The 24,811-nt window shown below is 50.4% G+C and overlaps 12 protein-coding genes across 12 annotated transcripts; 6 read left to right on the top strand and 6 right to left on the bottom strand.

Annotated features, from left to right (window-relative positions):
* Window positions 1-176: 176 nt before the first annotated feature.
* EURHEDRAFT_512320 (uncharacterized protein) lies at window positions 177-650 on the bottom strand (the record flags this gene model as incomplete). Its single annotated transcript, XM_040786059.1, has 2 exons — window positions 177-427; window positions 506-650. The coding sequence occupies 2 exons, from the start codon at window positions 648-650 to the stop codon at window positions 177-179; spliced, it is 396 nt and encodes a 131-aa protein (XP_040642715.1).
* Window positions 651-1,068: 418 nt separating this feature from the next.
* Window positions 1,069-2,015, top strand: EURHEDRAFT_399327 (rRNA-processing protein UTP11; the record flags this gene model as incomplete). Its single annotated transcript, XM_040779914.1, has 2 exons — window positions 1,069-1,164; window positions 1,224-2,015. The coding sequence occupies 2 exons, from the start codon at window positions 1,069-1,071 to the stop codon at window positions 2,013-2,015; spliced, it is 888 nt and encodes a 295-aa protein (XP_040642714.1).
* A 193-nt stretch (window positions 2,016-2,208) lies between these two features.
* Window positions 2,209-4,924, bottom strand: EURHEDRAFT_399326 (histidine biosynthesis protein HIS4; the record flags this gene model as incomplete). The annotated part of the gene is made up of 3 exons (XM_040779913.1): window positions 2,209-2,408; window positions 2,463-4,025; window positions 4,078-4,924. 3 exons carry the CDS (start codon window positions 4,922-4,924, stop codon window positions 2,209-2,211), a joined length of 2,610 nt encoding a protein of 869 aa, XP_040642713.1.
* A 596-nt stretch (window positions 4,925-5,520) lies between these two features.
* Window positions 5,521-7,336, top strand: EURHEDRAFT_520214 (glycoside hydrolase family 47 protein). The gene is made up of 2 exons (XM_040786816.1): window positions 5,521-5,921; window positions 5,974-7,336. The coding sequence occupies exons 1-2, from the start codon at window positions 5,725-5,727 to the stop codon at window positions 7,277-7,279; spliced, it is 1,503 nt and encodes a 500-aa protein (XP_040642712.1). The 5' UTR covers window positions 5,521-5,724; the 3' UTR covers window positions 7,280-7,336.
* A 455-nt stretch (window positions 7,337-7,791) lies between these two features.
* On the top strand, window positions 7,792-8,257 carry EURHEDRAFT_383209 (uncharacterized protein; the record flags this gene model as incomplete). Its single annotated transcript, XM_040779564.1, has 2 exons — window positions 7,792-7,988; window positions 8,044-8,257. 2 exons carry the CDS (start codon window positions 7,792-7,794, stop codon window positions 8,255-8,257), a joined length of 411 nt encoding a protein of 136 aa, XP_040642711.1.
* On the bottom strand, window positions 7,908-9,114 carry EURHEDRAFT_470445 (superoxide dismutase; the record flags this gene model as incomplete). Its single annotated transcript, XM_040785304.1, has 3 exons — window positions 7,908-8,484; window positions 8,549-9,019; window positions 9,073-9,114. The coding sequence occupies 3 exons, from the start codon at window positions 9,112-9,114 to the stop codon at window positions 8,371-8,373; spliced, it is 627 nt and encodes a 208-aa protein (XP_040642710.1). The 3' UTR covers window positions 7,908-8,370.
* A 374-nt stretch (window positions 9,115-9,488) lies between these two features.
* Window positions 9,489-10,940, top strand: EURHEDRAFT_408258 (oxidoreductase, short-chain dehydrogenase/reductase family). The gene is made up of 3 exons (XM_040780783.1): window positions 9,489-9,867; window positions 9,928-10,242; window positions 10,301-10,940. Exons 1-3 carry the CDS (start codon window positions 9,761-9,763, stop codon window positions 10,713-10,715), a joined length of 837 nt encoding a protein of 278 aa, XP_040642709.1. The 5' UTR covers window positions 9,489-9,760; the 3' UTR covers window positions 10,716-10,940.
* Window positions 10,941-12,695: 1,755 nt separating this feature from the next.
* EURHEDRAFT_512314 (succinate-CoA ligase) lies at window positions 12,696-13,732 on the bottom strand (the record flags this gene model as incomplete). Its single annotated transcript, XM_040786058.1, has 4 exons — window positions 12,696-13,415; window positions 13,527-13,580; window positions 13,634-13,670; window positions 13,710-13,732. The coding sequence occupies 4 exons, from the start codon at window positions 13,730-13,732 to the stop codon at window positions 12,696-12,698; spliced, it is 834 nt and encodes a 277-aa protein (XP_040642708.1).
* Window positions 13,733-14,240: 508 nt separating this feature from the next.
* Window positions 14,241-15,218, top strand: EURHEDRAFT_520211 (succinyl-CoA synthetase-like protein; the record flags this gene model as incomplete). Its single annotated transcript, XM_040786815.1, has 5 exons — window positions 14,241-14,303; window positions 14,493-14,775; window positions 14,850-14,942; window positions 14,999-15,120; window positions 15,171-15,218. The coding sequence occupies 5 exons, from the start codon at window positions 14,241-14,243 to the stop codon at window positions 15,216-15,218; spliced, it is 609 nt and encodes a 202-aa protein (XP_040642707.1).
* A 394-nt stretch (window positions 15,219-15,612) lies between these two features.
* Window positions 15,613-17,264, bottom strand: EURHEDRAFT_447650 (aldehyde dehydrogenase family protein; the record flags this gene model as incomplete). The annotated part of the gene is made up of 4 exons (XM_040783678.1): window positions 15,613-15,936; window positions 15,987-16,352; window positions 16,407-16,722; window positions 16,774-17,264. 4 exons carry the CDS (start codon window positions 17,262-17,264, stop codon window positions 15,613-15,615), a joined length of 1,497 nt encoding a protein of 498 aa, XP_040642706.1.
* A 220-nt stretch (window positions 17,265-17,484) lies between these two features.
* Window positions 17,485-20,168, bottom strand: EURHEDRAFT_512311 (ZZ-type zinc finger protein; the record flags this gene model as incomplete). The annotated part of the gene is made up of 7 exons (XM_040786057.1): window positions 17,485-18,282; window positions 18,537-18,594; window positions 18,645-19,371; window positions 19,433-19,494; window positions 19,551-19,715; window positions 19,770-19,878; window positions 19,931-20,168. The coding sequence occupies 7 exons, from the start codon at window positions 20,166-20,168 to the stop codon at window positions 17,485-17,487; spliced, it is 2,157 nt and encodes a 718-aa protein (XP_040642705.1).
* A 1,048-nt stretch (window positions 20,169-21,216) lies between these two features.
* EURHEDRAFT_447020 (putative pyridine nucleotide-disulfide oxidoreductase) lies at window positions 21,217-22,887 on the top strand (the record flags this gene model as incomplete). The annotated part of the gene is made up of 1 exon (XM_040783643.1): window positions 21,217-22,887. One exon carries the CDS (start codon window positions 21,217-21,219, stop codon window positions 22,885-22,887), a length of 1,671 nt encoding a protein of 556 aa, XP_040642704.1.
* Between the last annotated feature and the right edge of the window lie 1,924 nt (window positions 22,888-24,811).

The raw sequence follows: 24,811 nt of genomic DNA, 5'->3' as shown, positions 1-24,811 counted from the left end.
GGAGATTCATATCTATTCTTTTCGCCTTTTAACAAGTCTCATGACAGCACTGTACATGACATAAATGCCCTGAGACCGTGTCAATCGAAAACACAATGCAACGCCAGATCCAACGCCAAACATACACAGACATACAAGTAGTCCACAATAACAACGTCACAAGAAGCCAAGGCAGCCTACCCCGACGCCTTCTTCCTCTCATCATCCCTCATCATCCGAATAACCTCCTCCCTCCTCCTCCTCACCCTCTCATCCTCCTCATTTCTAACTCTCCTCCTCTCCTCCACAGTCGCAAACCACTCCTCCCTCGCCCTATCCTCCTCGTCTGGCTTCGCATGCGCAAGCATACACCCGTTCATGGTGAGTCGTTGCTGTCGACAAATCCATGTTGCGGTTACGGTGCGGTTCACGGCGCATTCGGCGAATGCTGCAGCCTCGATTAGCAGGTTTCATTTTGATATAGTGAGATGGGCGTAATTTGAAGACAGGAGGATGGGAACAGTACCTTTGATTTCGGCGGCGCAATGGCTTCGCACGCGTTTGTGGAAGAGGTCTTGGACTTCTGCTTCTTGGGAGGCGGAGAGGGGGAGGGGGTTGCGGAGGTTGTATTTGATTTTGGGGCGGGGTTGTTGTTGTTGTTGGTCTGCCATTTTGGATGCCTGTTTCTGGTTGTTGTTGTGTAGATAGACTGCGCTGTTTGGATCGTAGTCTGATGGTCCTGGTGGTTTTGGTGTTGGTGGTGGTGCGGTGTTGGTGGGCGGTATGTTAGGTAGTAAGGAACTGTCACGATGGAAGTAGAATTGATAAAGTGCTGTGCCGAGGATTCAATTAAATAGGAGAATACTCTGTAAATTAAAGAGAATGATTCTTCAATTGCGGATAAATAGCCAGGCAGCCGTCGAGGGAAGAGCAGCTGACCGAGAAAGTCGACGTTGGAGCTTCCGCCGGCGGAGAACTTTTTTCAACTCTTCAACTATCCACCTCCGCCGACGTCCAACAACACTTTTTTCTTTTGACTACAACCATTTATATCTATCTATACTGTGAGCACAGAAAAGGAAAATCAAAATGTCGTCAATGCGCAACGCCGTCCACCGGCGGCAACACCGCGAGCGTGGTCAACTCCAAGGTCGTGAAAAATGGGGTATCCTCGAAAAGCATAAGGTACCTTCCTCTCCTACCCCCAATCCACCCGTCAAAAGAGAAGTACTAACAGATAAAAGGACTACTCCCTCCGTGCAAAAGACTACAACCAAAAGAAAGCCAAACTCGCGCGCCTCTCCGAGAAAGCCCGCGACCGCAACCCCGATGAATACGCCTTCGGCATGATGTCCTCCCATTCTGGGAAAGCAGGCAAACACGGTTCCGCATCGCGCGACTCCGCCGCTGGCCTAAGCCACGAGGCGATCAAGTTGCTGAAGACGCAGGATGCGGCGTATCTGAGGACCGTTGGGGAGAGGGTTAGGCGCGAGATGGAGAGGGTTGAGCAGGAGGTTAGGTTGCAAGAGGGGATGAGGGAGGTTCTTGGGGGGAAGGGAGGTGATAAGAAAGGGAAAGAGGAGGAGAGTGAGGATGATGAGTTTGGGGGTTTTGATTTTGGGGATGAGGTTGAGGAGACGAAGTTGAAGAAGGTGGTTTTTGCGGATGATCGGGAAGAACAGAGGGAGTTGAAGAATCGGAGGCTACGGGTTGAAGAGGATGATGATGAGGAGGAGGAGGAGGAGGACGAGGACGAGGATATGGACGATTCCTTCGAAAAACGGCTGAAACAAAAGAAATCTCGAAAACAGCTCGAGGCGGAACGACAGAAGCTGGCTGACGAACGACGGGCACGCAAGCTGCGCAAGAGAGCCGTTGAGGCGCGAGAGAATAAGCTCAAACATCTTCAGAAGCAATATGCTGATATCACCGCCGCGGAGCGCGAGCTGGACTGGCAACGAGGGCGGATGGATAACTCTGTTGGGGGGACAAATAAGAATGGTATCAAGTGGAAGATCCGAGAGAGAAAGAAGTAATTCTTCTATTATGATTATGACGGTTTGCTTTGTTCTTGATTCCCTGTTGTCATCGGTCCGGAAAAGTTGTTGCTTGCTCATTTCTATAGCATGCTGTAGATACCACTAATTCAGAGATAGAACCATCTACATATATAACTTTTATTCATCATCATACTATATGTCCAACGTTAAATCATGAAGAGGAAAGCGATTACGACTGATTCCGCTTGATCTCGGCCACACGAATACTGACAGCCCTCTTGTGCGCCTCGAGTCCTTCAACACCAGCCAGTTGCTCAACCGTGCGTGATAGGCCGTAAAGACCGTCAGCAGTCAGGTTCGAGCTGGTTATGTGCTTGAGGAAGGAGCCCAGGTTGACACCGGAGTACTGCTTAGCGTAACCGTAGGTTGCTGTAAGATTTTTAGCACGTGTAAATAGATCCATAGAAACGAAAGGCCACTTACGCAAAGAGTGGTTGACACCTGCAGAATAATCTCCCACACTCTCAGGAGTCCACTGGCCGATGAACACACTGCCTGCGTTCTGCACCAGGTCCACGACGGACTCGGCATCCTGCACTTGCAGGATCAAGTGCTCCGGAGCATACTCGTTGCTGAGGGTCATAGCCTCATTGATATCCTTGACCACAAATGTTACAGAGTGCGCCAGAGATCCCTTGACGATATCCATACGGGGCAGGGCTCTTGCTTGCGCATCAACCTCATCCTCAATGGCCTTGAGCTGAGCCTCGTTTAGGTCAATCGCGATGAGAATCACCTGCGAGTCGACGCCGTGTTCAGCCTGGCTTAGAAGGTCAGAGGCCACGAATGCCGGGTTGGCATCCTTGTCGGCCACCACAAGCACCTCACTAGGTCCAGCAGGCATGTCAATGCTGACACCTGCAGAGGTGTCGTTGGCCACCAGCATCTTGGCAGCAGTCACGAACTGATTACCGGGACCAAGGATCTTGTCGACCTTGCTGATGCTTGGGGTTCCGTAGGCCATGGCAGCCACAGCCTGAGCACCACCAGCGAGAACAATGCTCTCAGCGCCAACTTTGTGGGCGACGTAGACAATCTCAGGGGAGATGCTGCCATCTTCACGCGGGGGCGAGGCGAGCACGATAGTCTTGCATCCAGCAACCATGGCGGGCACACCCAACATCATGGCTGTAGAAGGAAGCACGGCAGTACCACCGGGGATGTAAAGACCAACCCGCTCAATGGCCCGCGAGAAACGTGAGCAGACCACACCTGGCATGGTCTCCATCTTGAGTGCATCGTTGCTTCCCTTCTGGGCGGCGTGGAACTTGCTGATGTTAGAGATACTGACATCGATAGCTTCCTGCGTCTCTGGGGACATCTTCATGAGCTCCGCAGGGAACGGTGCGTGGAGAACGGGAGACGTCAAGGACGTAGCCTTTTCAAACTTGTGGGTGTACTTGAGCACACCCGCATCGCCATTCTCGCGGACGTCCTGAACGATGGGACGCACAAGGCCGACAATCGCTTCGTTTGACTTTTGCGAGGGCCGCTTGAGGTGGTCGCGGACGACGTTCTCTGGTGTCGAAGCGGTGACCACGCGGGTCATCTCGAGTCGGGCGTTCACGTCGACGGTGGGCTTCTCGGGCTTCTTCTCCTCGGCGGGCTTAGATTCGGCTGCAGGTGCCAGACCAGCCTTTTCAGCCCAGGGACCCTTGGCGTCACCCTTTCTCCTCTTAACCTTGAGGCTCTTGAGGTCGAGATTCCGTTCGACATCCTCCAAGTTAACACCATTGGCGACACAGCGAGTCAAAGCGAAGTAGAGCAGATCAGCAGCTTCAAACGCGATCTCCTCCTTGGTATTGGCGCGGCAAAGTTCATCAGCTTCCTCCATAATCTTAGCTTGGGCGAGTTTGGGGTCATTGAACAGTCTCGCGGTGTAGGAACCGGCAGGGGCATCGGCTTTGCGGGCTTGGAGGGTCTTTTGGAGACGGGAGAGACCGTTGTAGGGACCGAAGCAGCTAGCTCTACCGAGGTGGCAGAATCCTAGAGAAAGCGTTAATTACGACAAAGCTGGATTTGTGATTGTTGATCTTACCCCGGCCAATTTGGTTAACGATGAAGACAAGACAGTCGCTGTCACAGTCAAAACCAACACGGATAAGTTCTTGCACATCACCACTGGATTGACCTTTGTACCATAAGCCGCGCTTCCGGCTCTGGTAGACACCGGTACCAGTACGGAAGGCCTCAGCGATACTCTCATCACTGCTCCAGACGAAACCCAAAGAGACACCCCGTTCATCAGTGACAAGGGTGGCATACAAGCCATTGCCCTGGTCGACCACGGCGCGGGCAGCAACAAGCGAAGCGGCGGAGATCTGGCCATCGGAAGGATTGCGCTCGAAGGTCAGAATCTGTGCGGGAACGACGCTAACAGCACCTTCATTGATAGTCCGCCTCAGACCTTCCTCTGTAATCGATGCGTTGTCACGGTAGCTCTGATAGAGATTCTGCGCCTCAAGGTTCATGCCCAGCTTATCAGCCAGGGCCTTGGTAGCCGATTCCGTAACGAGACCGGCATCCGTCCTCTCGGGATTCTCTGCCACCCATTTCTGGAAAGCATCGATCTGGCTATCGGACGAAGTGTAGACAACGAGACGGTCGGATGGAACAGATTGTTCTTGCGACAGGGCAGTTAATTGGTCAAGGGAGATAAAGACTTTGGCGGCACCGGTGTTAAGAATATCGACGATATCCCCCGAAGAAGGGATGTCGGTGGCATCGAGGTAGACGTCGAGGTCCCGGAAGTTCTGGCGCAGGAAATCCTCAGCCTGCTTCAGACTGTTGACCTTGACGAGGACACGGCCTAGGTATGCGATCTGCTGGAGAGAGAGACCAGCGGGGGCCGCGGGGTCGAAGGAGACGAGGAGGGGGGCTGCCATTCTGTCGTATGTCTTGTTAGCGAGGAGAGGCAAGTAAATAAGAAAGATAAATAGATCAAGAGAGTCCCCTGTGTCCTGGGGATAATGGCAGAAAGAGTTGGGAGAGGGAGAGAGGAAGAAGAGGAGAAGCTGAAGCCGGAGGAGTCATACTGTCGATTTTTCAGCCCCGCCGCAATCGGCCATTCACCAATTTTTGTCTTTATAGTATAATCAAGGAGGTCAATTAAAAGATATAGAATCAAGAAGTGGAATCGGTATATACGGAAATAAAAAGTTAGAGAGATAGAATCAAGAGTGAGGTTGATGATGTTGACCGAAGAATTAGCCAATGGCAGCACGCTAATTAGAATCTGTATAGCTTCAGGGCTTCCGTTTTGAATAATATTGATATATTACCGTAGCTGCCACCAAAGGAGACTCAATGCACCGATCATATTCGGTGTATTACAAGCACAGCCAAGTATATGTGACTTCGAATCGCAAACGAATCCGTGTATTCCGGGGTATTACAGTAAAAAAAATGTCTGACACGGAAAAAGCTAACGATCTCCAATAATAATAATGACCGATTCCTTACAACAAACACGACTATTGGAGACAAAATGCAGCATTCTTCCTTTGCGACGCAGGGATGACCGTGTCACTCTTACAGATATGCGACTCGCGCTTTCCTGTTGTGTCACTACTGTCACTACCGTCACTGTCACTCTCTTATCTTCGGATTGCCACTCTTTTACCTTAATTTCTAATACACTTTTGTTGTTGATTTCTTTCTTCTAGTCGCTCATTAACTGCCAGACATGCGCCTCTTCAGTCTTCTTCTCATCAGCCCTTCGCTGGCTGTGACCCTTCCGTCCCAGCCATTTCTGCACCAAGAGGCCCTTTCTCAAGCAGACGCGGTCAAAGAAGCTTTTCAGCATGCCTGGAATGGTTATACCAAATACGCTTTTCCTCATGACGAGTTGCGTCCAGTTTCCAACGGCTATGGGGATTCCAGGTATGTCACCTCTTTTCCTCGTGCCTGTATGATGCTGATGATGTACTATAAGAAATGGATGGGGCGCTTCTGCCGTTGATGCCCTCTCGACCGCGATCTTGATGCGCAAAGCCGATGTGGTTAACCAAATTCTCGACCATATTGCCTCTGTCGATTATTCCACCACTCCATCCTTGGTCAGTCTGTTCGAGACTACCATCCGATACCTCGCGGGAATGTTATCCGGATACGACTTGCTGAAAGGCCCTATGGCAGATCTGGTTCAAGATTCGTCCAAGGTGGATATTCTCCTTACTCAGTCGAAGAAACTAGCAGACGGACTCAAGTTCGCCTTTGACACAAAGTCCGGGGTACCGATAAACGACGTCAATATCACTTCGCACGGGAACGATGGTCTGACATACAACTCGCTCGCCGGAATGGGCACCCTTACGCTAGAATGGACGCGACTGAGTGACCTGACAGGTGATCCGGAGTATGCGCGATTGAGTCAAAAGGCACAAGAGTATCTACTGCACCCAAAACCGGCCAGCAGTGAGCCCTTTCCCGGTCTGGTGGGCAGTAACATTGATATCGCGACGGGCAACTTCACCGACGCAGCAGTTAGCTGGGACGGTGGCGCGGATTCCTTCTACGAATACCTAATCAAGATGTACGTCTACGACCCGCATCGCTTTGGATTGTACAAGGACCGATGGGTGGCAGCTGCCCACTCAACCATTGAGCATCTGCAGTCGCATCCGTCGTCGCGGCCGGACTTGACATTTCTGGCGTCATACAACAAAGGAAAGCTGGGTCTCAGTGCGCAGCACCTGACCTGCTTCGATGGAGGTAGCTTCCTGCTGGGTGGGACTGTGGTAGGTGACGACAAGTTGATTCAGTTCGGCCGAGATCTCGTGAAAGGGTGCCATGCAACGTACAACGAGACAGCGACGGGAATTGGACCGGAGACGTTTGCATGGGATGCGCAGTCGGTTCCAGATGACCAGCGGGTGTTTTTCGAAAAAGCCGGTTTCTACATCACCAATGGGGTGTACATTCTGCGGCCGGAAGTGATTGAGAGCTTCTATTATGCGTATCGTGTCACCGGTGAGACTGAGTACCGAGACTGGGTGTGGGATGCGTTTGTGGCCATCAATGCGACATGCCGGACAGACTCCGGATTCGCAGGAATCAACAATGTAAATGCAAAGGACGGAGGTGAAAAACTGGACAACCAGGAGAGTTTCATCTTCGCGGAAGTGCTCAAGTATGCGTATCTAGCGGTGACAGGAGACGATGAGTGGCAGGTGAAGCCGGGCAATGGGAACAAGTTTGTGTTTAACACGGAGGCGCATCCTATCCGAGTGTATTCTTAATGTGTTAAGTTTTACTTTGGCTTAAGTTTTTAATCATAATATCTAACTATCGATACGATCAGAGATATTTGCCAAAAAAAAAAAAAAAAAAAAAAAAAAAAAAAAAAAAGAAAAGCCCACAAACTTAGGTCCAGACACCAAAAGATCGTCGTAAAGATCGCAGTGGTTCCTGAAGATGGGACTTATTTGAATATAAACCCTCTGTATACTACAGAGCATACTACAGAGGACTTCGTACTATGTAGTCGTGCTATGCAGTACTAAAATAAGTATACATACCTAAATAGGGAAGATTAGCATTCCGCCCCACTGCGCAGATTTGAGCAACCTTGAGAAAGATGAAGCAAACACCTTGGAAGAGAGTACCTTGGGGGGACACATATAAGTATGCTCTCCTGTAGCTGTTCAGTCTCATTATTGTTATCATTCTAGCATACTATACATCCTTCCATACTACTCTACTATCTCAAATCCCAGATACTTCTATACCATACTCCACTTTAATCTATACAATGTGTGGCCCTCCTCGTCCTAGCTCCGGCGGCCGTATCGCCGTACTCTTTCCAGCCTCCTCTTCCTCTGCCAATTCCTACTCTGTCCTCTTCCATAACAGCAAAGAAAACACACAAGCTACCTTTCGCGCCGACAATAATGACATAGACACTCTCGCTGCGCTCTGGGGGTCTTCCGCAATAGACTTGCGGATAGAGTGAGTCTTTTCTATCCTTTACCTATATCTGGGCCGCTATTAACAAGGACAATAGGAAGTACGGAGATCTCACATCCTCACCGACATTAGCATCATCGCCGCTGCATGCCTTCCGTCTGAGCCCCCAGCCTGGGACGTCAAAGATGGAGATGGAATGTGAGTTGCCGGAACGGTTAGACCTGGGGATTTCGGATACGGGGATTGTGGGGAGACAGGTTACTGTTGTTGCGGATGGGAGGATGGGGACGGGGGTTGTTGGATACGATTGATTTTGTCTAATGTTTGTCGCTTTGGAGTTTCGGTGAATTGTTCATGGCATTTCCGTGTTATTCTGATGCTCATATACCATAGCATATATACTGAGTTCTGATAATGATCTAGTTTACAGCTTGAGAACAGCAGGACCCTCAATGCCATTCTGGTACCGGTCCTCCGCAGTAGACCAGTTGATGATCTTCCAGATACCGTCGACGTAGGAGGCCTTGTTGTTCAGGTACTACAAGCACATCATTAGCATCAACGTGTAAGGAATAAAGTGACAGGGATAGAAAGAAGCTCACCTGCAAATAATATGCATGCTCCCACATATCCACCCCAAAAAGCGGCGTATCCCCCGTAACCGGATCCTGATCCTTTGTCGTCACAATCTCCAACTCCCCCTTAGGCTTATTCGCAACCAACCAGCCCCACCCACTCCCCTGAATCCCCAGCAAGGTCGCCGAAAACACCTTCTGGAAGCCCTCATAGCTACCCCACTTCCTCTCAATCGCCGCCTTGACGCCAGGGGCAGACTCGAGCTTCGCCTGGGGAGAGCTGGCGGGGGTCAGGTTCTTCCAGAAGAGGGAGTGGTTGATGTGGCCGCCGCCGTTGAATTTGATCTTTTGTTGCAGGGAGATGAGCTGGGGGACGTCTTGGGATTGGAGGGCGCCGGATTGGGCGGTTAGAGCGGCGTTGAGGTTGGTGATGTAGGTTTGGTGGTGCTTCTGGTGGTGGATTTCCATGATTTGCTTGGAGATGACGGGCTCCAGGGCCTTTTAATCTCGTTATTAGCGTTGGGGTTGTAATTGGATAGGGATATGCTTACATCGTAGGCGAAGGGAAGGGGAGGGAGGGTGAATTGAGACATGGTGGTTGTAGTTCGTGTTTGACTGATGTTTCGAATTCAGCTGAAGATAGGATAGTTGTTGAGAGTGAAGAGAAGCTCGAAAGAAAGTAGAGAAAAGAAGGGAAAGAAGATATATCCCCAAGGTACCCTAGTGCGCGTGTTTGAGCGGGTTTCTCCAGGGACCTTGATGGGTCTCATCGAGCACGATTGAGCATATTACTCTGATATTCTACGGGATTCTGCCCAATGATACCTTGTATGGATGGCATCTGCTTGCCAATTAGTAACGAATGCTCTGTATGAATATCTGTCCGAAATGATGTTATCCTGGCTGTCGATTAGGGTTAGGATCTATTCTTATTCGTGCCGCACCCTACCCCAGTTTACCGATGCCACATACTCCCACGACCATTTCTATACAGGAATATTTTCAAACCTATATCACAATAAGAGAATACTTCACTCATATAACCCACTCTATATGTCCTTTGTAGTTCGAATAGCCTCATTTCATCCCAGAACTGATCACTAATCATGCGGGGTATTACCGAACCTCGGCTTTCGGTATGACTTCATTTAAGTACTCAGGTACGAGCACAGGGGCATGGTTTCAACTTTTCCAACCTCTATCTTTTCCAGATAATCGCCAGATATTACTCAATTGAAAATGTCAGAAGTACATCTCGACAATTTCTCCTCGCTCTTCTCCCTCGATGGCAAAGTCGCCGTCGTCACCGGCGGTTCCAGGGGTCTAGGACTCCACGCTGCGTCAGGGTATGCTTTCACCAATTCCATCTGCGCAACAATTGTAACCAAATTAACAGAATTAAATAGTCTTCTCCAAGCTGGCTGCTCCAAAGTCTACATCACATCGCGAAAAGCCAGCGCCTGCGAAGAAGCCGTCGCCACGCTCAACGCGCTCCCGAACAAGCGCCTCGGCGCGCAAGCCATCTCCGTCCCCGCCGATAGTTCGCGCATGGATGAATTGGATAGACTCATTGCTGAAGTGAAAAAGACAACGGACCATGTGGATATCCTGTTTGCGAATGCGGGCGCGACATGGGGCGAGAAATTCGAGACGCACCCCGAGCATGCGTTTTCGAAGGTTATGGATTTGAATGTCAAGAGTGTATTTTATTCGGTGCAGAAGTATGCCTTTGCTCCGAGTTTCCAACTCTATTATTCACATACTGATATCCTCGTCAAGATTTGCTCCTCTCCTCTCCCAATCCGCAACCCGCGAGTCCCCCTCCCGAGTAATCATCACCGGCTCCGTCGCAGGCATCGGCGTCGGCTCTCTCGGCGAAAATGCCACATTCAGCTATTCCGCTTCCAAAGCCGCCGTCCTCCATCTAACCAGGAACCTCGCTCTCGAACTCGGTCCTCGGCATATCCTCTGCAACGCGCTTGCGCCTGGGTTCTTCCCGTCGAAGATGGCGTCCGGGTTAATTGAGAAGCAGGGCGGGTTGAAGGCTTTGGAGGAGGAGAGTCCGAATAAGAGGTTGGGCAGGCCGGAGGATATTGCAGGGGCAGTTATTTATTTGGGGAGTCGGGCGGGTAGTCATTTGAATGGGGCGACGATTGTGTTGGATGGTGGGAGTGTGTTGAAGAGCAAGCTGTGAGGGGGGTGGTTGTATATAATGTGTTGTGTAATGGATATCAATACGTCAGGCCTATCTACCTATCGAGTTATCTGATCTCATTTTTGGCATCGCATCTCGTGTCCTGAGATTTCCGAGAAGACAGCAAGTCCGCTAAACTGCTCGACGAGGGGGAATCCCGGATCCCTTATACCACAGGCTGGCGGTTTACTATCCAACATGTCCCCCATCCTCCCATAAATTGACCTCTTTTTGCTAGCTGCCAATTAGATAGCAAAGAGGAGTCCCAAAAAATGTAACAACTACATTCCATTGAACAATGCCTTCAATACCCCCAACCCCCCTACTGCAAGAATTATATGGCATACCCTCACATCCCTGCAAAAGCAGTCATTCAGAAAAGAAGAGTTATTGTTGCTTCAAAATCTGCATATATACAGACAAATGAGAAAATATCTTGCTATGACCTCTCCTATACTGTCAAAGGTGTCACTGGCAAGTCCATTCCTCCAAGTGTGATGGTCTACAGAATCAGTAAAAGTCCCGTTCAAGAAAAGAAAGAAAACCAACCTTCTGCACCTGAAACTCTTCTATCCCATATCGCCCCCCTTCACGTCCATATCCAGATTCTTTGGTGCCGCCGAAGGGTGCCATTGGATCAGACGATTCCGGTATTGATGCCCGTCATTCCAACCTCAAAGACAATAAATGGCGCATTATCTCCCAGCTCAAAAGAGCACTCTTTCATAGTCGAACTGGCCATTCCCATAAGATGCTTGCCCACCTTCATCGACCCCGTAAATGAAATCTTCTTAACAGCTAGATGCGTACATATCTTCTGTCCAACAGATTGCAGATGCTCATCCGAGTAACCACATTCAACACCCCAGCCGGCAACCTCGCCTTCTCCGCCAAAGCCGCCAGCGCCAGCGCAGAGTACGGTGTCTCAGCAGCCGGCTTGATCACAACAGTACATCCCGCCGCAATCGCCGCCGCAACTTTCCGCGTAATCATCGCCGACGGGAAGTTCCAGGGCGTCAATGCCCCTACTACACCCACAGATTGCTTGATAGTGACTACCCGGTGGCCCGGTGCTGTGCCTTGGGCCGTGTATCTGTAAGAGCGGATTGTTTCGCCAGCGAACCAGTCAATGAAGAAGGCGGAAGGATTGGAAGGTGCGGTGAGCTATTTCGATGGCTTTATGGGTTCCGTGTTCGTCCCTAGCGGAGTGGGTTAGCGGGTCACTTCCCCAGGATTTCTGGAGCATCACAATCGGGAGGACTTACACGTCCGGGCAAGTCCCTAGGATACTATTGTCGGCCAGGTCTGAGCACAAGCGTCAGATATCCCTTCCTATAGATCAAATGCTGAGAGTTGATCCATACTTGTTACAGAGAATGTCTTCTTGTCCGGTGCAGCCTGCCACTGACCTCCGATATAGGTTTGTTCGCGGAATAGATCGGTGTTTCGCAGCGTTGACTGAAGTCTGTCATTGATATATTGAGAACACTACTCACAGATGCCATGGCTGTCATAGGAGCCCGCACATACAATGCAGTAGTTTGGGGACGCCGGGTGGCGGCGATTGCGAATGAGCGAAGCATGGCTGTTTGGACTAATAACTAGCAGTGAAAAATTGAAGTGGAATCAAAGGGGTTAAATAATAGACTCAGAGGGATGGAATAGATGGAGAAGAGGATACAGCCTTTATACATATAACCGGCGGACACGTAACCCTAATTGGTCAACGATTCTCGGATTCCAGTTTTTCGAGAGAAACCCCGCTTCCGGAGTACGAGGAGCGCTAAACATGTTCTACATATTCTATATAGCCCTCCCCCCCATCAACCTCCAAATTAGTCGCCGTGATAAACCGCGACTCATCGCTGGCCAAGAACAAGCACGCGTTGGCGACATCCGCGGCCTCGCATAATCGGCCCAGGGGCAAGTTACTCGTGAAATTGGCCTTGTTTATTCAGCTAGAACTGAACAAAACATCACTCATTGCACTCCATCATAAAACCTCTTCATCTCCACCCTAATCAATCCCGGATGCGGCACAATCGTCGCCCGCGCCTGCGCCAGAGCAGTCGCCTTAGCTTCAGCGCCTCTCTCCCCAGGCCTAAGCACCGGCCCAGCATGCCCCATAACCTGTTCCTCCGGCGCCGTCTTCCCCGTCACCATCGCAACAATAGGCTTCAGCTTCCTAGAAGACCGATAGTACTCCCTAATACTCTCCACAGCCCTCAACTCCGCCTCCCCTCCAATCCCCCCAATAACTACAATTCCCTCCGTCCACTCATCCCCGTAAAACAGTTCTAACGCACCCACCAGCGTCGTACCTGCAAACACATCACCGCCCATTCCAACAAGACTCTGTTCCAGCCGCGCACAGCTCGTCGCCCCAACTGCCCCGTAACTCAGTGTCCCGCTCTTACTAACGATCCCCACGTTTCCGGGCATGTATTGCTGATATGGCATAATTCTGAGACGGCATTTGCCGCCAGGTGAGATGATTCCCGGACAATTGGGGCCTACTAGGCGAGAACCAGACTGGGTAAGGAGGATTTGTTGAATGTGGAGCATGTCGTGGACGGGTATGTGTTCGGTCACGGAGACGATGAGAGGGACTTGGGCCGAGACTGCCTCTTCAATGGCTTTTGCAGCTAGGAGGGCTGGGACGAAGACAACGGTTGCGTGGGAGTTGAGGTGTTCTTTGGCCTGTTTTTGTTACTTGCTGAATACGAGTATGGTGATAAGGAGACTCACCTCCAGTACTGTGTTGTAGTCAGGCAGGCTAAGGTGCTAGGAGCCGCCCTTCCTTGGAGAGACACCCCCCACAATCTTTCTGCCGTATGCAATCGTATCGCGGGCATTTGCTGTAGCCTGTGGTTTCTCAATTCGTGAACAAACGCAGGGAAGAGGGTTTCGGATCGTACTGCTTTTCCTGTGAATCCTTGATAGGTTATAGGAGTGCTATCATCAATCCGGAGGTTGCGAATAGTTCACACATACGGTAAATTATTGATAGTGCTCATGGCGGCTCTTGGGTGTGTGGGGTCGCTTTCGACTGGAGTCAAGCATAGGGAAGGCGAAGCGACATCATGTTCACGAGTACAGTTAAAAATGCAATACCAATAAAGAAAGGGTATACGTAGAGGAAGGAGAAGAGAAATCGAGATTTATACTCAACGTTTCTCGAGTTTGCCGGCTGTAGACCGGGCGGCTTTCCGAAAATTTATGGCATAAAAAGAGGCACATTTCCTTCTGCATTCTTCTTGCATAGAAGCTCAATTATCTTTGATAGGGAACTTTAAGTATCATACCCATCATGTTCGTGTTACGCGGTGCTCGATTCCAATCTGAACAGAATTACCATTCTGTTTTCCCATTTGTTCTATCTCTTTTACCTCCGATCCAGCATCGCGGTCTGCATATCCACAGATTGTGATTCCAGGATTTATTGAAGCAGGTGTGTCAGGTGTCCCATGCTGCTCGCTCACAACTAACTCATAATGTACCAAAGCTGGCACTCCCGTTTCCAACATGGCACAAGCAAATACTCCAACACCCATGGAGAATGCAGCTAAGCCGGTTCAACCTGAAGTAGTAGGTCAATATAGCGAATACCACCTCACAATAACTCTTGACCGCGAGAAACGAGCCCCAGCCATCATCCTATCCAAGCAAGACAAAAACAGCATCCCATCCCCGCAGTAGTCCACCTAGACTACTAGCAAGGAATCACAAGTGAAGCCATATCGCAACTCACAACCCATCTAACCATGGCTCAAACAGCCCACTAACCGCCTCCGAACCCTCCTCCAGGAACTATACAGCTTCTTCACCCGCACCGACGCTACACACCTAGAAATCACCAAACTACTCCACGCACCACAAGACACCTTCCTCTACCATGACACATCCGCCCTAGCAATCGACCACGCTACTGCCCCACGCCAATCCGACCTCGCCAACCTCCGCGATAACACGACCAAATCCCCTGCGCAACGCGAAGCTGAGAAACAAGACCTGGTATATGTGCGATTGAACGACGGGGATGTGGGGACTGTTGTTAATGGTGCAGGATTAGCGATGGCGACTAATGATCCGATTGCGTTTTATGGGGGATGAGTGCAATTTTTTTGGATGCAGGTGGGCAGGCTACTACGGAGACTATGGTGAAAGCGTTTGAAATTGTTTTAGAGGATGAGCGGGTTAGGGTTGTTTTGGTTAATATTTATGGGGGTGTGTACTCCCTATTGCCTACTGTCCAAAATCGTCATTAATGACTTCTGCTGTAGGTATTGTTCGGTGCAATATGGTGGCTGAGTCCATTATCCAAGCTGCTGCGAGGTTGGGCCCATTGCGGTGTCCAATGGTTGTGAGGCTACAGGGGACGAATTCGGAGGAGGGGCAACGTCTGGTAAGGACTATTAACCCGAGGCGAAGTCTCCTGATACTGACTATCTATAGATCCAGGAATCAGGTCTAAACCTGATTGCCGAGTCTGATTTTGAGTGAGCAGCTCGGGTAGCTGTTAAGCAGGCAAGACTAGTGTTAGTGTGAGACGTATTGCATTATACATGATAGTTACATTGATCAATCCCAACAAAACATAGCCTTAATAAATCTCCCCTCCTCTAGATCAGCAAATGCCTTGTCGAACCGTCCGACTAAGATGCGATTGTAACCCGAGAAAGGTTGCGTCTGTGCGCATCGATCGGTGAAACCTCGCTTGAGTGTTTTTTTGGGTTTCCGAGAAAGACTATCTCCGTTTCGGGTGTTCGGAGGGCTTGGGCTAAACCATGGATAACACCCACCTTTTTCTTGAGCATTACGGTGAAGAATTCGTAATTCAGAATGGCCAGCTTGAAGAGGAGAAGAAAGTCACTCATTGATCACGACTATGTGTTATCTACTCCGGACACGGCACCCCCATATTAAAAAAAACCGCCTTCGTCTGCGTATAATTCTCCAACACAGCCGCTCCACACTCCCGTCCAATTCCACTCTCCTTGAACCCTCCAAACGGAATACTCCAGTGCACAAAGTTATACATGTTCACCCAAGTTGTGCCCGCCCGCAGCGCATTCGTCACTCGGATAGCTCGCTCGTAGTCCTTGGTGTGGCAGGCTGCGGCGAGACCGTATGAAGTGTCGTTGGCGTGCTTAATGACTTCGGCTTCGGAGGAAAATTTAGAGATTGCGACGACGGGGCCGAAGATTTCTTCACGCATGATCTATACCGCTTATGAGCATGAAGAAGATATTAGGAAAAGGGGAGCAGTACCTTCATTTCCGGCCGCACATCCGTAAAAATAGTCGGCTCGATGTAGTACCCACCAGTCTCTTTTTCAATAGCCTTTCCGCCAAGATGCAGCGTGGCACCTTCCTCGACACCAGAATCAATGTAGCCCAGGATCTTCTCGTATTGCATCTTGCTGTTCTGCGGGCCTTGCTTCGTGGTCTTGTCAAATGGATGGCCTATAATGATCTCCTTCAGGCGAGCAGTGAATTTGGTCAGGAATGTATCGTAGATGTCTTCGTGGATGTAAATGCGTGTGCCTGCGTGGCATGTCTGGCCGTAGTTCATGTTGATGCCCCATGCGGACCAGTCCACTGCTTTGTCTACATCGGCGTCGGGGAAGATGATGTTCTGCGAAACGTTAGCCCTCGCATATTGTTGAATAAGCTGGGGCTGGGTCCATACCGGAGATTTACCTCCCAGCTCCAAAGTCACCTTCTTCAGATTCGACGCGGCCGAGGCACGCAGAATCGCACGTCCAGTGGTGGTAGAGCCGGTGAACGCAACCTTATCCACGTCCATGTGGTGGGCAATTGCACTTCCAACTGTCTTGCCATACCCAGAGACCAGATTGAGCGTGCCAGGCGGGAAGCCAGCCTTGGAGATCAATTCACAGGCCTTGAGTGCTGACAACGGAGTAGCCTCGGCGGATTTAATGACAACTGTGTTTCCGGTAGCCAATGCTGGAGCGATTTTCCATATGAACATCATCAAGGGGAAGCTATTGGGTCAGCATCCAGCGACGGCCAGGCGGGCAATGCAGACGACCTACTTCCACGGAATAATCTGCCCACAAACCCCAATGGGTTCCCTCCTAGTATACGCGAAAGTACCAGGGATATTAAATGAAGTCTCCCCCGCAACCTTATCGGCCCAACCAGCATAATACCGCAGAGTACCGACCGAGGCTGGGAAATCAAGCGACGAGCAAAGCTTCAGAGTCTTGCCGGTGTCAGCACACTCAAGCGCAATCAGGTCGTCTTTGTTCTCTTCAAACAGGTCGGCAAGTTTATTTAGGAGAGATGCGCGGTAGGTGGGGTTGGATTGTGCCCAGTCTCCGGCGTCGAAGACTTGTCGAGCAACGCGGACTGCCTCGTCAACATCGTCCTCGCGGCCTTCTACGATTGAGATGAGGGGCTGGCCTGTGGCAGGGTCTTCGACGTCGAATTTGGCACCTTGTTTGCTGTTTACAAATTGACCGTTAATGAATAAGCCTGTAGGCAGGGAGATGGTTCGGCTGTTGAGATGGAGTGTTTCGGTCATAGTGCAGTGTACAGATAAATATCAATGACGCTCTTGAATGAATTGATGAAGATAGATATGCTGGAATACAAGCATACTATGGAATGCAGCATTTATAACGGAGAGGGGCAAGCGGGGAAGGATGATTAGAAATGTCGCTCGGAAACAGACCATAACCTTATAACTATACACGTCAATCTCGGAAGGCCTGTAAGCAGATAGTGGGACTCTCTTGGCATCATTACTGCAAGACCCCCCGCCGCCGTGCTTCTTCCATGGCCACGTCAGCCAAATCGGGAAAATCCGTCCGTAAACCACTCAATAGAGCCTCCGCTTTCCTTCTCTTGGCCGCTTCAACTTGCCCCTGCAGCTGTTGGATCCGGTCGAGAACTTGGGCGTGGGAGTCTGTCAATGACAGTTCCAAAAGGTCGTTTGCATAGGTGCGGAGGGCCTCTAGGCGTTTCTCAAGGGAAGGTATGTCCCCCAGTCCAGGCGCCGCACTAGTTTGGGGGCCCGCTACGGCGTGGGGACGAGCCTCTTCGGGCCTGGGCGGAGTTACGGTGAAACCACGGGGCATAACTTCGTACCTTGGGAAAGCGTTATGTGCTGAAGAGCTTGGAGAAGTGAATGCTCGACGGTCAGCACCTTCGTCTGTGGGCAGGCTCCCCTGCTGGACGAGCAAATCGCTGATGCGGACAGGCGCCTCGACCCGAGAATTGGTAGACCCCATTCCGGGCAGCTCGGAAATAGGAGGAAGCTCAAGTGGTGAGGCACTCGTTCTATTGGTCAATAGCCTTGATCTGGGTCTTCTAAACCGATCTTGTTTCCAAACATCGAGGAACACGTCGCTGCTCTCAGTGCGCGGCCGTTTCTGCCCTTGTGGACTGTTCTGCGATAATGTCGAAGTATCTTCGATGGTGGCGGTCGGCCTTTTCCCTCTCTTGTGGTCGAATACATTATCCATGAATCCATAGACGGAGCCACGTGAATCGACTGCTTTGACACGAGGACCGGCTGGTCGATGTTTGCGCTGGTATGGCTGAGGGAAATGGCAACAGCGACAATTGCAAATCCTAGAACATTTTGGACAGGTCCATGGCCCTACATGTCGCAGCAAAGCGATAGTTTCGATATCAAAATGACGGAAAAGGCCGCGATAGCAAAAAAAGGAAGAGCACCGTTCACAGGAAATGCCTTTCCATTGTGGATGACTGTCCCTGCATAGATGACATAGCCGTCCCTACGGAGCTGTCAGTGCTTTGCTCTCCATACCGACAATGAAAGAACGCCCACCGTAGAATCTTGACGAGTGAGCACCGCTTGAGAAGCCAAGGTCCCGAGTGACTTAGAACTAGAAAGAATCAGTAGATCTATAGGTGTGTAGGGAAAGCAATAGCTTACTTGGCAGGCAAAGAATATTGAGGAGCGAGCTCAAGCATGTTCCAAACGTGCTTCACAAGGTTTTTGCATTCTGGGATTGGCACGATCTGTGCCCACGAGTATGCGGACGTATGTTTGCAGCTGCGACCAGATACAAAACAGGTCATGCAGAGGTCAAAGTCGCCGCACTCGTCGCAATGTAGATGGCGATTCCAGATCGTTGAGCCACAAAAATTGCACTCAATCACACCGTCCTGTGGATCGACTGACCGCATAGGAGTATCTATTTCGCGTTCAATGATCTGGTCATCAATGAGCTTTTGGAATATATCTACCAATGTAGTAAGTTCCTTTGTGCGATGGTGCTCATTGGATTCGAAGGCGCGGTGTAAGCTATTACATGGTACTAATGGTACTCGGCCAGTATCTGCATGGCATTGGTGGTGATACGCAGGCTGGACATCCTGCCAAAATGCCATGAGTGAGGAAAGATGAAGGATGTTCCAGACAACTTTGGTAACGCTCGGGGCCAGGTTGCACACCTGGTGTGCAGTAGCCGAGGGGAAAATAACCAGGTCACCTGGTCTTTGATCATAGACATAGATTGGAAAATCTGCGAGTTTCATCTGCGCTGGCAAAATGCTCACCCAGTCGGTGTGGGGAGAACGTCCTAGCTTTTCAGTGAATACATTGTATCTTTCTTGGCTATCTCGATCTGTGCCGTAGCAAACTGTACCGGGGCCTATACCTATTCGGGGTTCATGGTCACTCAGTATCAATGACAGGATTGGGCAGGATAATGAACGTACCATCAACCTCGAGTAAGAAGTTCAAAGCAACGGTGCCGCTGAAACATCTGTGGAATCCGGAACTGTATCAAGATTTAGCTAGCCCTGCAGATAAAAGGGTGCATAGACCAAGACATACAATGAATTCCGCGTGCCCACATATGCCATAAAGACCTCTGGGGCTATATGTTTGGGTAAAGCTCTGAAAAGGTCGAGGGATCCAAGATATCGAAATGGTTCTGGCAGGAGGGCATCTAGCGATTCAGCCCAACGCGGGGGACATTGTAGATCTTTCGCATAGAGCCTAGACAATTTAACATAAGGACCCTTTCAACACTTACGAGCAAGAGGCACTAACGATTCTCGAATTCTACGTCTATCCTTGCGGCCAGGCCTTTCGGAACGCAGCAATTCCTGCGCCGACACGCGGATATCGCGTCCGGTTTGGCAGTTTCTAACAAGGATTGCTAGATGCCAAAGTAAGCCCCGGTTCGTCAATCACGAGATCAATATGCATACAGTCCAAGAATAGAAGATCCAAAAGGCTCTCTCTTGTGAGTAGTGCAGCATCCCAGGTATCAAGTCTGTCGAACCCGCGTACGACAAATGGTTGGCCTGCATCCAATTTCTCTTCCACCCATTCCAATACTCCCTCAGTGGGGAGGTCTTCCAGTTGGTATTGAGGGAATGGGCAGAATGGAAACCCGGACTGCAAAATAGCGCTCGCTGTTCCCGTCTTCTGCTCTGAAGCATCCATTTTAAGCGTTAGTATAGAATACTACCAAGTAGAAATAAGGATGAGGTTCCGAAGCCATGGCGGAAAACGGAAAAGGCCAGTTTCCGAAGTTTCTCGGAAACGTCGGCCGTATATCAGTATGTCAGTACTGCCACTGTAAAGGCTTCTGAACAGAATCCGGTGACCCTTGAGAAAGGAATATCACTAGGCCAAGTTGTATTGAAGACAACATAGCCCGATATCGCTGAAAAAGATCAAGTGGCCTAGGTGACTATAAACTCTGCGCCAGTCGATAGCTGAGAAGACAAGGAAAGAAAAGGAAGAGGGAAAGAAATCATGGGCTCCGGTTATTCTTTTCATTATTCATCTCTTCGCTAGAGTACATTTCTATCTACTGCACAGGATGCACCATGCGACAATCTTATGATCGTGTCACGTGACTTATTTCGTTGCTTTAAATGTCTTCGCATCCCACCCCTCATCCCAGGATTCCATGTCTGTTCTCATAAAGGACACCGATTCCGGTGTTGAGGTACTCTCCCAATACGGGTTGTTGGGCTATGACTGGCATTGGATTACGAGACGTCGTCCACAATCCGCGCGTATCTCAACAATCATTGCTAATTCAGCTGTACTAATACAGACAGATCTTCTCGGTACCCTTATCCGCCCGGAGTGGTGAGTTACGGAAGCCTGGACTTTCCGAACACTTTCTTTTTCCTTTCTATTTTCGTCCGAGCGATGCCGGCGTGGATCCCGTGATTGTTCATGCTCCGTACTCCGTACACCGTACGGAGTCAGAGTCATAGTACGGAAGTCCTCGTTCCGATGTTCAGGAGTGCTTGTGCTCTATTGGTGATAATGTTGCTTTTAATGGGCACCGGGATCGGAGTCGATCGTTGACCGAGATATCACTTTTACCGCATGGGGAAATGCCAGATGAAGTCATGATGTGTTCAGGTTCCGGAAGTATGCGAAATGCATTTATCTTCATGTGCTATTTTCAGGATTTGCCATTTATATTTCTTCGTTTCTTCCATTTACTTTCTATGGTCAGTACAGCTTTGAAATGACGCTACTGGCATTGAGTCATTTACAGGTCCTGCCCCGGCGTTCGGCCTTGCGCCAGGTACAAAGAGCACGATTCTCAACGACTAAACTAGCATTGGCTGCGCAAGTCGGACACTCGACAGCAATCGCACAATCAGACGTAAACCGCGAACGAGTTATCATCCTCGGATCCGGCTGGGGAGGGTACAGCTTCTCGCGCAGACTATCCGCAGACTCCTTCGCGCCGCTTATTATCTCCCCGAGGTCTTACTTCGTCTTCACGCCGCTCCTTACCGACGCTGCCAGCGGCGCACTCGATTTCTCGAATATCGTCGAACCGGTGCGGGATTCCAAGGCGAAAGTCGATTTCATTCAGGCGGCTGCGCGGGCGGTCGACTTTGACAAAAAGACGGTGCTGTGTGAATCGACGGTGGTTAAGAGTGGTGTTACGGAATCACCGCGGACACACGAAGATGAGCGGTTACATGAGGAAGGCCCTGAAACTACAAGTCACCGGCCCATGACTGAGGCGCGGAGATGGGAGCAGGGAGAAATGTTCGAGGTTCCGTATGACAAACTAGTCATCGCGGTGGGTGCAGTGAGCAAGACGTTTAAGACGCCCGGTGTACGACACAACGCCATGTTCTTCAAGGACATCGGCGATGCGCGCCGGGTCAAGCGTCGCGTGCGGGAATGCTTCGAACTAGCCGTACTCCCAACAACCTCACCGGAAATGCGCAAGCACCTACTACACTTCGCCATCGTCGGCGCCGGTCCCACGGGCACAGAACTAGCAGCGAACCTCCGCGACTATATCTATCAAGACGTAGTCCGTCTATACCCGGCCCTTGAAGGCATTCCACGCATCTCGCTCTACGACATCGCCCCTAAAGTCCTCTCCATGTTCGACGAGTCCCTTTCCCGCTACGCAATGGACACTATGCAAAAAGAAGGCATCGAGATCAAAACCTCCCACCACGTCAAAGGTCTCCGTTGGGGCGCACCCGGCGATCCACCACCATACGACATGGATCCAAAACGATGCCTAACCCTGTCAACCGAGGAAGAAGGAGAAGTCGGCACCGGCATGTGCGTATGGGTGACAGGCAATGCAATGAACAAATTCGTCTCGCGCGCACTGCAGGATCTCAGCTCCCTCCCCACGGACTCCGTACTCATGAAAGACGGCTCAAAGCCACCCACCGAGGTAACAAACACTACCTGGCACGTGAAAAAAGCATCCAAAGTCGGCGCACTACTCGTCGACGGCCAACTCCGCGTGCAGCTCGAAAACGACCAAGGCCAAACAGCAGTCATGCAAGATGTCTTCGCAATGGGTGACAACGCCATGCCCGAAACCGGTGCTCCACCAGCTACTGCGCAAGCAACCTTCCAAGAAGCCAAATGGCTAGCGACGCGGTTCAACAAGGGCGATATCCAGCAATCCGGTCCATTTTCGTTCCGGGATCTAGGATCGCTGGCGTATATCGGGGACGCTAATGCATTGATGCAGATCCCACACGAAAAGGACGGGTATAAGTATCTGCCGCAGGGGTTGACGGGGCGGACCGCAGCACTTGTGTGGAATTGGGCGTATGCGACGATGAGCATTAGCTGGAAGAACAAGATAAGGGTTGTGTTTCGGAGACTATTGAATAAGGTGTATGGACGGGAGGTGTCGAGGTATTAGCATGTACACACTGGTAAAATCTAGCCGGCCAATCAATCATATTCACACACTAAAAGACTAAAGGGACTGTTCCGCAATGCGGCCCATTCTCCATCTTCCTGGTAGGTGAATAAGCACATGCATGGCTTTCATCTTTGCTTCGATGCTGGGTTGAAGCTTCCTTCCCTCTCAACAGCTGTTAATTGGATGCTTACTTGTCACATATGAGTAGTCTCATCAGGGCAGCCTGACACCGTCATTGCACATATTTCATTTTCCATCTACATCAGCGGGTATTTGGACTTGGGCCATCTTACCTTTATCATACTGGAATACAAGGCAGCAGGCTGCCCGGGTTCTGTACTAGCTAGATTTCACTATGGGACTGTGCACAGATGAGAGCTCGGAAAGATGAATCCACCGAGCACAGACTGGCGTAGGTGATATTGGTAGGTGTGTATGCTTACACGTACCTTCTACATGTTTGTCAGGAGTACTGACAGATATGGCAGTGGTAACACAATTCTCTGCTTGACCTGGCCTGGAAAATGGCCATGGTGAGACTCGCCTTTGAATATATCGCTTGGTTCCAGTTCAGACATGAAGAAGATGATATGGAATAAGGTGTTTAGGCGCAGAAAGTTCTGACTTGACTAAACAATAAACTCGAAGCAATTAATGTCTGTAACACCTTCATCTGTTCAAGTTAGCCTTTTTTATTTTAATCTCATTATCATTATCTATCAAATCTACACCAAAGAAATCAATCATAAAACCTCCTCCCAAACCCCTCAACCCTAAACGGCATCGTCCTCCCCGTCCGCCCCGTCCTCCCAGTCCCCCTCGTCGAAACAGGCAATAAACTCCCCGCAAACTCCGTCTCCATACTCTTCCTCCGAATCCTCTCCACAGCAGCCTCATACTCCATATCCTGGGTCTTCTCTTGTTTCCGCATTCCTTGAGCCTTAATGTCGTCGTTTCCGGTGAGCTTGCAGAATTGTTCCGTGCAATACCGGCGTACGAGCCATAATATGTTGCCGATGTCGTCGACGGCGAGGGCTAAGCCGATTAGCGGGATGGAGATGGCGAAGCCGATGCCAAATGTGTATTGGGCTACGTAGGAGAGGTGGAGTTGTGTGTCACCGTCGGTGTCGTGGGGGAATTCGGCAAGGTTGATTGTGAAGAACGATGTTATAAAAGAGAGCGGCAAGAAGATGATAGTGACGATAGTGAAGACGAGGATGATTTTCCCCTGGCGGGTTGTCCCCGCGGCCTGGTCACGCGCGAAACGGGCTTCGTTTGCACTGGCTTGTTTCTGTTTTAGGTCCAGGAGGTCTGTTATGGAGTAGTAGACACGTTCGGCCTGGGCGTCCATGCGCTCGATGTCTTTTAAGTGAATGTCGATAGTGCGGTGTTGTTCTCTGAAGCGTTTTTTTATGTCTGATTGCGGGCGGTTGTTGTAAGTATGGGTGTGGATACTGCAGATGATGTCTTGGAGGTCGTCGAGGATGTCTTTTTGGTGCTGTAGGATTGTGCGGATGATGTTGAGTTCGTCGCGGATGTCTTTTGCTTCGGCGAGGAGGTCGGTTTCCTGGCCGATGTCGAGGAGTTTGTCAATGAAGAGAGGTTCATCTGATTCGTGGCAGGCTCGTTGGTCAGTGTCGTCAAGGATCCAGGGACGGTAGTTTTTTTGTTGGTCTTCCTGTTTTTGGGCGTGGCGGGCCCAGTGATTGAGTTTGCGGTGATTCATGAGCCATTCTGATGCTTGGAGGGATGCTGCGTTGAATTGGCGGAATAGTACCGTCTCGCGGTCGGTTGCTAGTCCGACTGCTGATTCGAACATGTCTAGGAATTGGTACTCCTCGTCCATGCGGTGACGATCAAATACCCCAGAGCACCGATTCGTGATTGCAATCGCCAGGTCATACACTGAGGTAACCGGATC

This window comes from Aspergillus ruber (genome assembly GCF_000600275.1).
Source record: "Aspergillus ruber CBS 135680 unplaced genomic scaffold scaffold00002, whole genome shotgun sequence".
Taxonomy (NCBI): Eukaryota; Fungi; Ascomycota; class Eurotiomycetes; order Eurotiales; family Aspergillaceae; genus Aspergillus; species Aspergillus ruber.
The sequence above is the reverse complement of the archived record's forward strand: the minus strand, read 5'-3'. Positions and strand labels throughout refer to the sequence as shown.

What these genes read in the sequence shown, in the direction of transcription:
- EURHEDRAFT_520214 (XM_040786816.1), top strand. Translation starts at nt 5,725, where the DNA reads ATGCGCCTCTTCAGTCTTCTTCTCATCAGCCCTTCGCTGGCTGTGACC. An exon ending in AACGGCTATGGGGATTCCAG is followed by an intron (nt 5,922 to 5,973) that starts GTATGTCACCTC and finishes ATGTACTATAAG; the next exon opens with AAATGGATGGGGCGCTTCTG.
- EURHEDRAFT_408258 (XM_040780783.1), top strand. Translation starts at nt 9,761, where the DNA reads ATGTCAGAAGTACATCTCGACAATTTCTCCTCGCTCTTCTCCCTCGAT. An exon ending in GGACTCCACGCTGCGTCAGG is followed by an intron (nt 9,868 to 9,927) that starts GTATGCTTTCAC and finishes AGAATTAAATAG; the next exon opens with TCTTCTCCAAGCTGGCTGCT. An exon ending in GTATTTTATTCGGTGCAGAA is followed by an intron (nt 10,243 to 10,300) that starts GTATGCCTTTGC and finishes ATCCTCGTCAAG; the next exon opens with ATTTGCTCCTCTCCTCTCCC.